The 14,860-nt window shown below is 41.5% G+C and overlaps 1 protein-coding gene across 3 annotated transcripts in view; it reads right to left on the bottom strand.

The window, feature by feature from the left end:
* Positions 1-14,860, bottom strand: part of abr (ABR activator of RhoGEF and GTPase) — a 125,111-nt gene that overhangs the window by 50,398 nt on the left and 59,853 nt on the right. For all 3 annotated transcript variants that reach the window (XM_061086017.1, XM_061086018.1, XM_061086020.1), the window contains 6 exons: positions 10,744-10,851; positions 9,495-9,555; positions 3,702-3,754; positions 2,054-2,194; positions 1,404-1,525; positions 266-434 (listed from right to left, as the gene is read on the bottom strand). In XM_061086017.1, coding sequence (XP_060942000.1) covers positions 266-434; positions 1,404-1,525; positions 2,054-2,194; positions 3,702-3,754; positions 9,495-9,555; positions 10,744-10,851 — 654 coding nt within the window. The remainder of the gene's footprint in view (positions 1-265; positions 435-1,403; positions 1,526-2,053; positions 2,195-3,701; positions 3,755-9,494; positions 9,556-10,743; positions 10,852-14,860) is intronic.

Below are 14,860 nucleotides of genomic sequence, written 5' to 3'. Positions count from 1 at the left end.
CACTTTCTTTTTGTTCAATGGTTCCTGTCATTATGTTTTTCTGGAATAGATTATTAAATCGACAGTCCAACTATGTCAGACAAAGAACATTTTTCTAACCATAAATGTTCCAATCTCCCACTTTCCACCTTTTGGTATTAATACAGATTAAAGTGGTTTCAGTCCCTGTTCCAGTGTTGAATCCACTCTTTCTGACTAAGCCATTCAAAGCCGTTTGAATACATTGGATTTTGCTCCACATGCCAATGAAATCCAAGAGGATTACCTTCTCTTTCTGGATCTCATTTTTTAAGATCGAGATTTTGATCTTCATCTCCTCCAGTTCATGCTCGGGCAGGACCTGGAGGGTCGGGCAAGAGTCTGAGTCGTCCAAGGTCTGGAAAGTCAAGTCCGCCAGAGGGATGTACCACTTGCACTCATACTGCTGGTGTTTACTGCAGATGGGGGGGTAATGGTGAAAGGGTGAAGAAATAAATAGTGAGGAAGATATGAAACCAGTCAAGAATTATATAATACATTTTTAGGTTTAAGAGACAAACAGGATCAAAATATAACACAGACCTTGGTTTGGAAACAAAATTGGAATTCTGCTCCAGGCACTCTCATAGTTATTGCACACAGAGTAACATGCAAAAGGCTGAAAATAACTTTGATAACAAACACATCATCAGACCACATCTACAAGCCCTTTAGTACTAAAATAGAGGGTTGAAAACATGTGAAGAAAATGAGAATATACTCAGAATGTGGAACATGTGGCTCCAAAGATAAAATAACTATGACTAAATTTAAAATGACAGAACAGAGATAATCTGAACATCAGTGACGTAACCCGAGGTGATTGAGTTATCTGCTTTAACTCTAAGTGTGTGTGTGTTTGTGTGTGTAGCCTTTAGACAGCTCACTGAGATAACACTACAGACCACCACAGTCTGATTTATGGGTCTGGTAGTTATGGCAATGTAATGTTCCTCCAAGTGATGGCGGGCCGTGAACGACACGGACAACTGTTGATTGTCAGCCAGAATAAAATCCAATTATGCTCACAGAAGCTGCCCTGCTGAGAGGCAAAGGGACACACCACCCTGTTCAATGTGATAGTTAAACTATAGACGCGTGTTAATCTTTACACGTGGCATCATAAACTTAAACACTTGTCTTTCTTATCTTTCTGTCTTAAAGATCTTCTGTCAAAAAAAATTACAGGATCTTTTCTAAAGTGCCCATGTCACTCTTTCTGGTTCACTGTCAGGGGTTGTAATGATAATGTAGGAAGTGAATGATACATACAGATGTGAACATTGGGGGAATAAGCCTAATAGTATACATTTGTTGCCTCTTTGGTTAACACGTTTTTTTATATTTTGGATGGAGAGGTGAAAAAAAAGGTAAAGTGGACTCACCCCACAGCCGTCTTCTTCATCTTGGCACAGAGCAGCAGGTCGGTGAAGAGGAAGACGTGCCGCAGCTTCCTCGAGCTTTCCGACACCTCCACCAGGAAGCCATCCTTCACCAGCTGACGAGCCTGAGAGAACAACGGATGTCAGGTCTTGTTGTGCCACAAACACAATGCTGACAGAAGGACGGACATAAAAATATGAACTAATATAAAAATAGTCCTCAGGCAAAGTGAGCAAAAACTGTGGAAACAGTGGCTGCTTTTTGTCTCTTATCAATTATCCCTTCATTAGACTTAGTTGTTGCTATGTCGGCTAAAAAGGGAAAACCCGTGGAGTAATGGGAAAGGACAGAATTGGCAACATCTGCAATTACATTCATTACAGTATGTGGAACCTCTCTCGTTATTAGCAGGCAATTAAAATGCCATTTACGAACCATTCCCTCATTCAAACTTGATGACGGATTCAGCATTGTGCACTGTTATCACTCTATTCAGACACACACACACACACACACACACACACACACACACACACACACACACACACACACACACACACACACACACACACACACACACACACACACACACACACACACACACACACACACACACACACACACACACACACACACACACACACACACACACCTCTCCCTTGGGTGTGGTGACGGCAGTCCTGCGAGGGTCAATCTCCTCGTTGATGGAGGAGAGGAAGTTCTGAGATATCCGCAGGGCGTCCTGCAGGAGGGGGAAGTCTGGGTGGTCCTTTGGAGTATGTTTGAGCAAGTCCTGAAACACAGGTAACGTGGACACACTCAGTTACAGTCTGTGCTATGATACGTAAAACTCAAAGTACTGTGACAGCACAGAAATGGTTAATGCTGCACTACTGTAAACAGACTTTTATCAACAGCTACTACACCTGTGCATTGGGGCTGGAGTGGTGTTATTAGACTTATGAGGACTGAGCAGAGAGGCACACTCATAGTATCGCATAGTGAGATACAGAGAGAATGTTTTAAAGAGAACATAACTCAGTGACATCTAAGAGCCTAACTTCCCAGCTTCTGTTGGAGCTGCTTTCATCAGTGTAGCAGGGTGAGGAAGGGATTGTCGACTTGAGAGGCTCGAGCTTCTGTCTCCCTTGCAAAATTAACTCCGCCAATGTTTTTTCACCGCCTCTTATTTTGCATGAATGACAGGAAAATGACCTTTGTAGAACCACACACACACAAGCCTCGGATGCACTGTACGTGTTTTTTTTCTGACGTCTTTATGCAGACTTATTCACGGTATAAACTCCTGTAACTGACCTATTCAGGCTGTTTGCTTGAGTGACTGTTTCCGCTTTACTATTTCTCTTGCATAGAGGTAGCTGTATTTAAACTGAGAAGACACTGAGATAAACAACAAGATGCAGATTTTGACTTCTCAGCACTTGACTGATTGCAGAAGCATGAGATAACATTTTACTCTCAAGGGTGGACTTGCTTTGAAGAATGAAGAGTGTCAGAGTGGCTTTACAGTACCTTTTAAGTTCTGTCTTGCTCTCAATTTGCATACTTCCATACTGAAACTTGCCATTTTAGTGCATTCTTTATTGAAGTCAAGTACACACTCAGTGCACTATGAGCACCCGGATGGTGCACTTAAAAGAAAATGTTTCAACCTGGGCCTTATTGATAGAAATGTTGGTTTATAAATGAATCGCACTAAAAAACATTGGAATCAGCACAACAGATCATCTCCACTGGCAGCAATGGCTACAATGTTTACAGGCGACAGTTCATGAAATGGGCACCTGAAGTTTTTTTTTCACCTAATAAAGTCACAAGTTGTTGAGTAATAAGTGAGACTTGTGCTCAGACTGTTTCAGCCTTTTATTGGTGGAAAAAAATGCCCCTTAAGACTGTCGCTGGAGGCGATCTACTGGACCAAATCCAAATAGCTTATGAGGGGCCAGGTAGAGAAATATCAAATTCCCCTTTAACCCTGGTCACACACACTCTCATTACTGGTGACCATAGTATTTGACTTGGAACAACACTATCCTTTCTAAATTTCGCACTGCGGTGGTGAGTATATTGTGCACAGTGTAATAGTGATTGGACTAACTGAAGTATCTGATATGACACCATCTGTTTATTTGAGTGTGTGTTAGTTGAAGCAGATAAAGGGTCAGTTCACCCAAATACGAAAAGGGCCCATATTTACTTATTTACCTCTATGGATGTTGTCTTCGGTCATTTGAGTGAACTGATCCTTAAAAATCATTTAGTACAAGTGTTGTACTCACATGAAGGACCAGGGTGCTTCTGGTGACGCGGTCAATGGGCTTGTAAAGGAGAGCTGTGGAGAGAGAAGAGCACGGCTCTGAGTCAGTGCCACAAACACACACAAAAACTTGGATAGACACAGACACACACACGTCGATACACACAGACATTCACACACAGGGGGTCACAGTTCAACAACATGAATGAGAACAAAAACTCCCACTCAGCTCTCACCGAGTTTAACACGGCACCTACACTCTGACTGATGATGATGATTCTTAGTTTGACATTCAACTAAATGATGGAAAGCATCAATACTGCTGAGTTGTCCTTTAGCAAGACTTCTAGCCGGCAGCAACCTCTGACCTCCCTGTGAAATTACAGTTTCCACGTGGGGATCAACAGGGATTGTTAACAAAAAAAAACTGTTTGTGTAATGCTCTGTAGACCGGCGATAGGGGCAATGCAGCAGTTTGCTACTGCACAATGAAGGGAAAGAGACACATACACACAAGTCTGTAGGCAGACTGCTTAACATTCAGTCCATCTCCAGGGTTGGTGCAGCAGCCTCCCATTGGTTCCCTAACACTTCTATTCCACTGCGTATTTAGGCTGCTACTAGGTAAACTCCAGCCCGGCTGGACACTAGGCAGACACGAAAACCAACATAAACAGCAGAAATGTAATTGATTTATTTCATAATCTATTTTTAAAAAATGCAATAAAACAGACCAGGCCCACACGCCACCATTGCTGTCTCTAATCACAGTCTGCAGCCCACCACCACACTTGGCTGGTTTCCCCTTGGGACGGATTTGCTGCAGAGTTAGTGTGAACAGCAGCAGGTCTGCCATACATGACAGCTCTAGGTGAGAAATGGAGTGAAAAGAAATGACAAGAGGGAAAGATGCATGACGCAAGAGCCCCCTGAGGAGATAAGAGGCAAACTCATATAGATGTAGAAGATGTGAGTGGCGGTCGGAGGTGGAAGTTGATTGGTGGTTATTCTGGATTTCCTGTCAGAGCGGGTTTTCAGCAGTTATGTAATGAAATGCCAAAAATATCCCAAGGTCTCAAAATAATAACGGCAAGATAATAATGCCACCGTGACGCAAGGCATTGCAAGAAATAAATAGAAAAAGAATAATAACAGCTAGGTAACCTAATAATGTAAAGAAAGTAAGGGTCTCCATAAAACCCAACCTGATCTATGTGGGTGTATGATTTCAGAACGAAGCTGATGACGTTCTACTCAGTGATCAAGCTCATCTCCATTTATTATATAGCAGACTTAAAGCAGCTGATTTTCAATTCAAGGCGAACAAAAGCTTGCACATTGGAACAGATAAAAGGGATGCGCCTTCAGTATGCACCGCAGGTCGTCCCAGGCTCATCAGGGCTCTGCTCCCACAGAGAGGTAGAAACAGCTAAACTTCACCTTGAATGTTACACTTATCCGTTAAGACCACTGAACACTGCTCACTTCACTTGCACACCATTAATGTTACGTGCCAGTGTCTCTCTCCTCTTCCTGTACCCTCACTTTTATGTGTTAATTCTCCTTTCTTCTCCATCAAAGTGAAAGACGTGGAACATTTCATAGTCAAACTCACACACCATATACACTCATATATATATCTATTTATAGATACTAGTCACATCTATCTATATATATATATATATATATATATATATATATATATATATATATATATATATATATATATATAGATATAGATAGATATAGATATAGATATAGATATATATATATATAGATATATAGATCCATACTGTGCAAACCCGCTCAACGACTATGAGACCAAAGAGAATCTACTAGAGGACCTTGCTGATGCACTTTGAAGCTTCTCCACCCACTGGTCATTAATAATGCGGCCTCCATCAATGATCCTCGCTCAGTGAACTAATTCTGCCTCTTGGAGGATTTACTGCAGGACCTGCACTGACTGCAAGGGCAGTGAACACCATCTAATCATCTTGGTGTAGCTTTGTCTTCCCCTCAAGTGAAGGTTCTTTAGTTAAGTTTAGGGGACTTTGGACGTCAGCTGTTAGTAGAAGTCAGTACATGAGCTGTATTGATTATTCACGTACTATTTAGAATTGTAGCACCTAGTTCAATTTGTAAATGGGGTTTTAGCCACATTAGCAGCTAACATTCATTAAAGAGATAGTGCATACTTAAATTAACTAAATTATATAACTGTCTATATATCTGTCCATTCATCTAACTATCTATTTAGAGTTAACTATTTCTCTCCGTCATGACATTAACATATTTGTTATCTATATTTACATATTTTTAATACATATGTTCATACATATATATGTTTGAATCAAAGGTTGGCGGCCCCCCGCCACCAGTAGGAATCTAGAAAGCTGCACTAATTTTTCAAATCTATGCTGAAACTAAACCTTAAAACTAAAATTCAGAGACGTCCCCTGTCCCTCTGCTGACTCTGTCACATACACAGCACTTGAACCACTGGCTGATACAGCCGTCTGTGCCAGCTGATAGAACAGCTAGGGACGGTTGCGTTCCTCAGACATGGTTTATTCTCGGCTGTCTCGTCACTGGCCGTCTGTGCTGGAGGTACAGAAGGCTCGGGACGACCATGGTCTTGGCCGTCAGAAAACTCTGGAGGCGAGAAGCTCTACTTCATACAACAACTTCATATAGCATATCTACATAACTTTGCTTTAGCAAGATAATTACTATGTCCTGTGTGTGTGTGTGTGTGTGTGTGTGTGTGTGTGTGTGTGTGTGTGTGTGTGTGTGTGTGTGTGTTTTTACAAGGGCATTTTTTGATTTTCCGTGAAGAGACATTTCACCTGTACAAAATGTTATGGAAATCCATCAAATAAAACTAATAATTCTTGTTCTATTGGTTTGCGTAACACTGTTTACTGTGACACTTACATGCTAACTCAGTTCATTCTTATATTTTAGACTTACAGAGAAGTCCCAGGCACTTGTAAGATTAAAATGATATACTTAATGACTAGACCAGATAAGGAATATTGTCAGATGTAAAAGGGATAGTTCACATAAAAATTAAAATTCACCCGCCACTATGCCGATGAAGAGGTGGGTGAAGTGTTTGAGTCCACAAAACACTTTTGGAGTCTCAGGGGTAAACAGTGTTGCAGCCGAATCCAATACAATTGTATCCGAATACAATTGAAGTAACTAGTGACTTCTTCTTCAGCTTAATTAAACAGAAAAAAACATAACATGCCTCCATACTGCACGTGTGGTGTCATCCAAGTGTCCAGAGGCCCCGACATCTATATTCGACTCGAAACTGTGTAATTAACACCGTGTTTACACGCCCCTCCTCGGAGCTGACTCACTGGAAAGGCACACTGGAAACCCACACACTCTCGACAAAGGGAACATGTGGGTGTCTACGTCTGCTAGCTTATCCACGTCCGGTAGAGGACTTTTGCGCTTAAACTTGGTGTAAATTACCTGGTTACAAGGCGAATATGAATGTCGGGGCTTGCGGACACTTGAATGACAGCACACGAGCAGTACGGAATTATTTTGTGTTTTTTTTTGTTGTTTTATTACATCTGAAGAAGAGGTCACCTTGGCTGAAACACTGTTTAACCCTGAAAGTGTTTTGTGGACTCAAACACTTAAACACCCTGCCCTCTATCAGCATAGCGATGAATAGATAATGAGCTAATTTTGCTTCTTTCTGTCAACTAGTCAACTATCCCTTTAATGTTTATCAAAAAGTAAATCATGAGTTGCTATACAAAGACTGAAGCTAATAGGCGCAAAGTTCAGTCAAAGTGATTAGAAAAAGGGAGGATGAGAAGACAGCGAGAGAGAGGGAGAATCAGAGAGGAGGATTATTGGAAGTCGATGACCTGTCACAGCAAGATGCCTCTGATTGGTCCTGTTCTCAAGGTCGCCCTGACGACTTGGCTAATGTACAGATAGTTCATCTTTGCAAACAAGGGAGAAAGACCATGGTAATGAAGTCTGTGAACAAGAACAACACAACACACGCAGATTTCGGGGTCTACAGCTAGGACAGGGGCTGCCAGCCTTTCAGCCCTAAGTATTTGGCAAGACTTTCAGGTCCCACTGCCAGGCAGGAGCTGTGAGGGTGGTTGAGGAGGGCAGACGGGAGCAATAGTAGACGTGAGACAAAGGAGAGAGAAAGACAGATAGGGAGAGGGCATATAAGGATTGAGGGGAGGAGAGCAAGAAGCCCAATTTACATGTAAAACAGGATGTAAGAGGCTTGTTCGATTTAGTACTGGCGTTGCTATTTGCATCCATCCATTAGGAGGTTTCAGGAAGACAAAACAGCAAGCTTCATAATAAGTAAACAATGCTGTTATTGCACTGAAGAAACTACACAAAAGGACATATCACTTCATTTGGCTGGGGTCCAGTAAAATCCCAGTGAAGGGAGGAATGTTAGAAGGATGAGTAGAGGGAAGAAAGGCAGGTTAAAAGAAAGGCAGAGAGCGTGATACAAAGAAATATGGAGGGAATGGTAGGAGGAAGATTCTGAGGTAGAGGAATCCCTCGGCTGCTCAGCCAGGTTATTAAGGAAGTGAGATTATTAAGCAATTGCTCCGGGTGCTGACGAACCCTGATTGTTGAGGGAATATGAAATTGGTTTCACGCTGCTTAACTTCCATGGTAACCTACTATAAAGCAAACATATCATATAGTTGTCTAGGATAATACAGTGTAAAGAATGGGCTTAAAACCACCAAGACCTTCTGAGCCTCATTTACGATGCAATGTAATAATCTGGACACTTCACAATTCCCCTGTTCCCTTGCAGCCTTAGATCTACCACCTGGTGCAGATAAGCAAAATCTTCCAAACAGCTACAGTGCTCAAGATAATAATAACAATCACACAGTCACTCACACGGACCAGACTTGATCCGCTCCTCTGGTGATAAGCATTCTCTGTGAGCAGCAGTCTGGGGCTGCCGGTCCTTCTACAGACTGAACGTGGCTAGCTTTTAAACACAGATGGGAGATGCTGTCCTCCTCCATATGATAAAAGACTTGAGCCCTTGTCAGTCCAGTGTACTACAGAGGATCATCGCTCAGCAACCACACAAAAGCTCTAAAGCGTCAAGAGAAACTAATTTTATCACAACACGTAAATGTATATGAAAAGGCAAATTCCATTTCAGGTCAGAAATCGTCAGCAAGCAGACAGCCCCACTACAAAATCTGTGCATAAAGCTCCATCCAGGACATCCAGCGTCCCCACATCAACATCTGTCAGCTTATTGATAACAGTCCAAACATTCCAGCAACACATCATACAAACAACCTGCATTACAATCTCACAACAATAACGATTCCTCAATCAAACGTGCATAGAGTCGTTACCGTATGTGCAGTTACAACACAGTCTGAGGACCAGGAGCACCTCCATATCCCCCCTTCTCTTCTCCTGCTCTCTGCCTGCCTTCTTTCTCAGGCAGAGACGGACAGAGACACAGAGAGAGAGGCAGAGCGAAAGAGAGCGAGAGGCAAAGAGAGAGAGAGGGAGGGAGAGAGAGAAAGAAAGTGTGTATGCTCACCCATACGGCAGTTTGTCTCCCAAAACCCACCGCTGCATACACAAGTAGAAGGGGTAGGACCGGAGTCTTAAAGCACCAAGGCAGCTCAGACTGACACTTATACATTCTCACACACACACACACACACACACACACACACACACACACACACACACACACACACACACACACACACACACAAACACACACACAAACACACACACAGACACACACACACAAACTTACCCTCCATTGAGATGGTTGTGGTACAATCTTTAGAGTCTTTCGGTCCTTTTACTTTGAGGTTCTGAAAGTGGAATAATAGCTTTGGTTAATTAATATACATAACTATGCTCTCACACAAACACCCATACACATACGCACACACGCACGCACCTTCTACTTGCCTGGCTGAGGCTGGCTGAACTAATGAAAATGTATGGAGTAACTGCAGCAGCCGGGGACAGCTGAAGGTGGGTGCACAACTTAAATATTTTCCATGTTTTCAACCACCAACACGGCTTTGCATTATGACAGTAAAATAACATGAATTATTAAGGTTATTTAGATTTTGATTAAATTCAAGACCTTGAAATGAAAAATGAACAAATGACAGAAGAGACACTGGTATGCTGTGATTAAGTGGCGGTGAAAGGTTAAAAATGTGACAGGAAATTGAAAGATTATATATTAAGAGACTAAAGGTGAATATGATATAATGTTTAATGTTGACTGAAGTTGGGTAATTCTATAGTTTTAATGGTTCTAAGATGTATCTAACTATCCCCTGGGTGTGGATTTGGCATTATTAAAGTTAGCATTAGTCAACTCACAGATGTTTTGTAAATTAATATCTATAACACCCTCAGAGCAATCAGGATGAGTTTTAGCATCCCAGAAAGTCCCCGTTTGCACAAACATACACAACCAATTAAACAATTACATATATCCAGCTTGCTCCGGCTTTGTCTTTATGTACAGAGCACTATGTGAAAAGCACAGTTCTTTCATCCATATACTGATATATTTAAATGACATCAATAAATATTTTTAAAGTGTTTTACAGTGCTGTTCCTAAAAGAAGAAGTTTCCATAAAACGTTGTTGCTTCCTGTCAGAAAGAGGATGCTTGGACTCGCCATTCTTCCCCTTTTTACTGTCCATGTGCATTTGTTTTTCGTCTTCACTTCGATGAACAGGATTAACGTGACAATTAAGACCAATCAAGGGATTGCTGTCTAGGGGAGACAGGGCCATTCCTAAGCAAGAATGTGTCAGATTCACTGTGAAATATAATCTTACTGCAGACTATGTAATATATGTAGAAATGGCACTCCACACCAATCTCCTCAGCAACTGATGTCTGTATAGTAGTTATTCAATTGTGAAAAGTTATGATTTTAATTGATTTTAAAATGACAGCCGCTATTCAGGTTCTGCTCAAGTCCTTCCATCTGCTCCCGGAGTCATATTTTATCTCTGGATGATGAACTCACCTCAGATATCTTCTGGAATTGGATGTTGGCTTGGCTGCATTTCTCTGCCGTCTCTAGCGCCACCTTGTAGTTGTCCACAAAGGCCTTGTACACACCAAGCTGGCTGGCCTGGGTCACATGGAAAGAGAGAGAATTAAGAGAGGAGATATTGAGGTCGAAGAGAAAAAAAACAGGTGCAAATAGAAGATGAGGGACTATAGACCTCAAGGCGGCCATTTTCCTCTGACATCATGCCGTGACGTGTTGAATGACGTATATAACCACAACAACACAGCAGTTACTCAGCTGACATCAGAGGAAAATAGCCGCTATGTTAATATGCACGATGACTGTGCCATTTCTCCCTTTCCTTTCTGATCTGGATTGGATTTAGTGGATACTGGAGACACATTGAGAAAGAAAGGTTTTCCTGTCTAACACATTTTCCTATTACAGCTCAGCACAGGTCTGTCATGGCAGTAATTAAAAACAAACATTCATTTACATGTAGCAGGCACATATTTTCTGCAGATCACGCAGATGTTTTCAAATTCATATACAGCGCTGGTTAATTCATTTTCTATTCCCATCAGAATTTCCATCACGTTTGCCCGAACACTCCACGCACACACACACACTATAGTCAGTGAACTTAATCTAATCACATTCCCATGATGCCACTCCACTCTTGGCTCCATGCAGTGGTCCTTTCTCTTCTCTCTTCCCATTCGTTTTCCAGCCCCTCTCTGCAGCACTGTATGTGTATTGTGACACAAGCTGCAGACCAGCAGTGCATGAATATGCATCCTGCTACAGCTAAGCTTGAATAGCCGGGTTGAAGAGCTGACTGCACACTATTAAAGCAATGAGATTGGATTTAGCTGAAAAGATTGAAGGAGTAAGACTTGTTACTTTTGTCCTTAAATCCCTTCTTCCTCTACAGTGTTTTAATTTCCTCTCCTTCCACTTCCTCGCGGAGTGTGAAGAGCAGACTTGGCCTCAAGAGAGGAGCTGTGAGGGAGTCATCCGGCCTCATATGAAACGAGTAAGATGTTAGAGATCAATAAGTTCTCAGTAAGAACAGATGGAGAAATTAAAACATTAATTGTGTGATCTTAGCACAATCCTGACACTAATGTTTAGGCCCATTAAGAAAAAAAATCTGCCAAACATGCGTTACAAAAACTTGCATGGAAGGAAGAGTGTGTGATCACTGAATTTCCATAGATTTGGTTCAAACCAAACAGGATGACAGGATGATGGTATTTCCTCAGTTACTTGGACACACTGTGACCGGTATGAAACCTCCTCAGCTCTGTCCATCACTTTGAGTAATGCTGCAAACACAGTCAACATAGTGTTTGTGAGTGAAGGAGGAGGTAGAAAAGGTTAGTGCTGGAAAGAGAAAGAGGGACTATACTAGAAATCAACACTTTTAAGGTGAATTGGTTATTTTAGAGGATGGCCTACTTTGCTATAGCACAGTTCACATGTTTAAGATCAGTTTGAGAAAAACAAAGACTCATGCAGCATTGACAGTAGTATAATGGATATTAAGCAATTAGCAGTATATCTATACAGCACATTTAACTGCTGTGTTGTTGAGAAATATCCCAGCATGTATCAGCATCAATTGCACAATACATGCACCACATGCACCATCCTACATTGTTTCCCATGGGGCATAGTTGAAACAAAAGGTTTAACTCTCAAACTTAGCAAACCATGAATGTAGCGTGTGACTGCAAAGGTAGAATCCAAAGATACTGTAACTAGCATCACTGAGAGGCCACAGTCAAATTTAGACCTACATCCAAATCTCACAGTGAGAAAAACCCTGAGCCCAAATGAGCCGAATTAAATTGCCAACGTCTCTTCGACATGCTAATGTCAGTAAGTAAGTAAAGTTTATTTATATAGCACTTTATACAGACAAGAGCCCTAAAGGGATGTACTTACTTCTATTCACTGTCTCCTACAGAATTTTGTTCAAAATTCTCACTCTTACATATAGAGCACTGCACCATTCAGCCCCTACACATCTGTGAGATCAACTCAGCCCTGATTAATTAGCTTTATTTGTCAGATCGGAGAATTTAAATGTATTACATACTATTGTCCCCTGTTAAAAGACAGAGTGGAACAAAAGACCAAGCTTTTGCGACAAAAACACCAAAGCTGGGGGCTACCTACATCTTTACAGTTTGCTAATTCTGTGGATTAACTTAATAACCAGTTCAATCAGAAAAATGTATAACTGAACAGGCATTTAGATGACATTACTGGTTTTCTAGTGTTTATATGTATATTATTTTTTCATTTGTATGGGTTAACTTTTTGGCCCTATGTGTGTAATATGGGACCATCTGTCTGACCTAGTGTGTCTGGCAGCAGTATTTTGGATTGCTTCAGACGATCGGAGCCGATTTACTGAGAGAGGACAAAAGAACATTGCAGGACTCAATGTGAGAAGAAACGAAAGTGTTAATCAGCATCTCTAATTGGGCCTGAGAAACTACAGGCCTCAATTTACTGATACTTCTTAGGTGGAAGAAACAAGATTCAGACAGCTCCTTAATGTCAACATACTGACGTGACAATGACAATGTGAATATGCACTAAACTATTCTGTGTTAATCAAAAGCTATATATCAAAAGTTTGATCAAATTCCATGGCATTTCATCCACTAAAATCCAAACGAGTGAACCTCATGTTGCTTGAAAAAAGGTGGCAATTCAACAAACAGTTATTTAGTCGTAAATCGTTGGACTGACAGAGCCTCAACACTGAGGTGGATAAAACAGTATCCATCGGGAGGCAGTAATCCATTGAAGCACAATAAAATTATACATTTATTGCAGTACAGATTTCTATTTGTCATGGTTCCTTACAACCATGACCATTCCAAAATTTGAGCCTCTCCACTGTTTGCCTCGTTTGCCTTACTTGGGTAATCTGGTTGAACGAACTGTAAACCTGGCAGTCACAGGATGCAGCTGAACCCTTCTCTTGACTGGAAAAGGTGGGAAAAGTTTGGCTGGCTCTTGTGCTGCGTCTGCCCGCTTCCGTCTCTCCGTGCTGCTCCGCTGGCCTCCGTGCTGCTGACGAGGAGCAGTGGGGAGCAGACCAGCTAATTACGCCGCCATCTGTACTCTCACACTGCCGCTCTGACTAAATGTTTAGCTGCCGCACGACATGCCCATGTACGCACATGTAGGCGGCACAGATGGGAGCTGATGACTTCACTGATTGGTGTCACTTGGTGGTGTGACTCCTGGGGTCCACAGAGAGGATGAGGGGGTGAGAGGATGTTATTAAACTATTAAAAGATCACACAGTTCTCCTACATGAGATCTCTGTTCATAGACAACTGAACATACGCTCAGGAGGCCGTACTAATAAATGTTCCTGAGTTGCTGACACATTTTCGCTTTGAATGTGTAGCAGAGTCTATTTATTAAATGTGTTTTACCCATAAACTTCCCACTTTGGAGACTAGTGATGGGACAAAACACCACTTAATATGAATACAGGGCTTCCATAGGAGGGCTCACCTGAGGGTTTTTCCTCAGTATATTTGTCTTTTTGCACAGAGCCCTATATATGTAGGGTTTATTATACCAAAACTTATTCTTAAAACACATACCCAAAATAGATATTTTGAGTTATATTGTCCCTGTTAATATCCACTTTATAAAGGGAAGTAAGCCAGCTTTGAGTCATAGTGGGTAACTGCTATTAATAATCACGTCTGATGCATTATGTAATATAGGATACCTGTAACCCCTAGTAAGATGTTTAAAGCAATAGTGAAAGACTTGAGTGAACTGGCACAGTTTCATGTCAGAATAAGCCCGATACTCTTATGAAGTCCATGCATCTGTAAAACCAGAGTGGACTATTGACTCTTACTTGAGCACTGATGACTCAAACTGGGACTCGAGCATTGACTGTACTTTCCTTGCAAGTTGGAAATAAGGACACAGACCTTCTAAAGAAACACCCCCCAACCACATGCTTTGCTTACACAGATTTTCCATTTAATTTACAATTTGATGACTCGACACAGACTCAAATAAATGTTTTACAACTTCATAAAGAAACTATTAACTAAAGTTTTGTGCTGGCATGTCAGTG

The sequence above is a fragment of the Limanda limanda genome, chromosome 14, assembly GCF_963576545.1.
Source record: "Limanda limanda chromosome 14, fLimLim1.1, whole genome shotgun sequence".
In the NCBI taxonomy this organism is placed as follows: domain Eukaryota; kingdom Metazoa; phylum Chordata; class Actinopteri; order Pleuronectiformes; family Pleuronectidae; genus Limanda; species Limanda limanda.
Note: the sequence above shows the minus strand (reverse complement) of the source record. Positions and strands in the feature narration are given on the sequence as shown.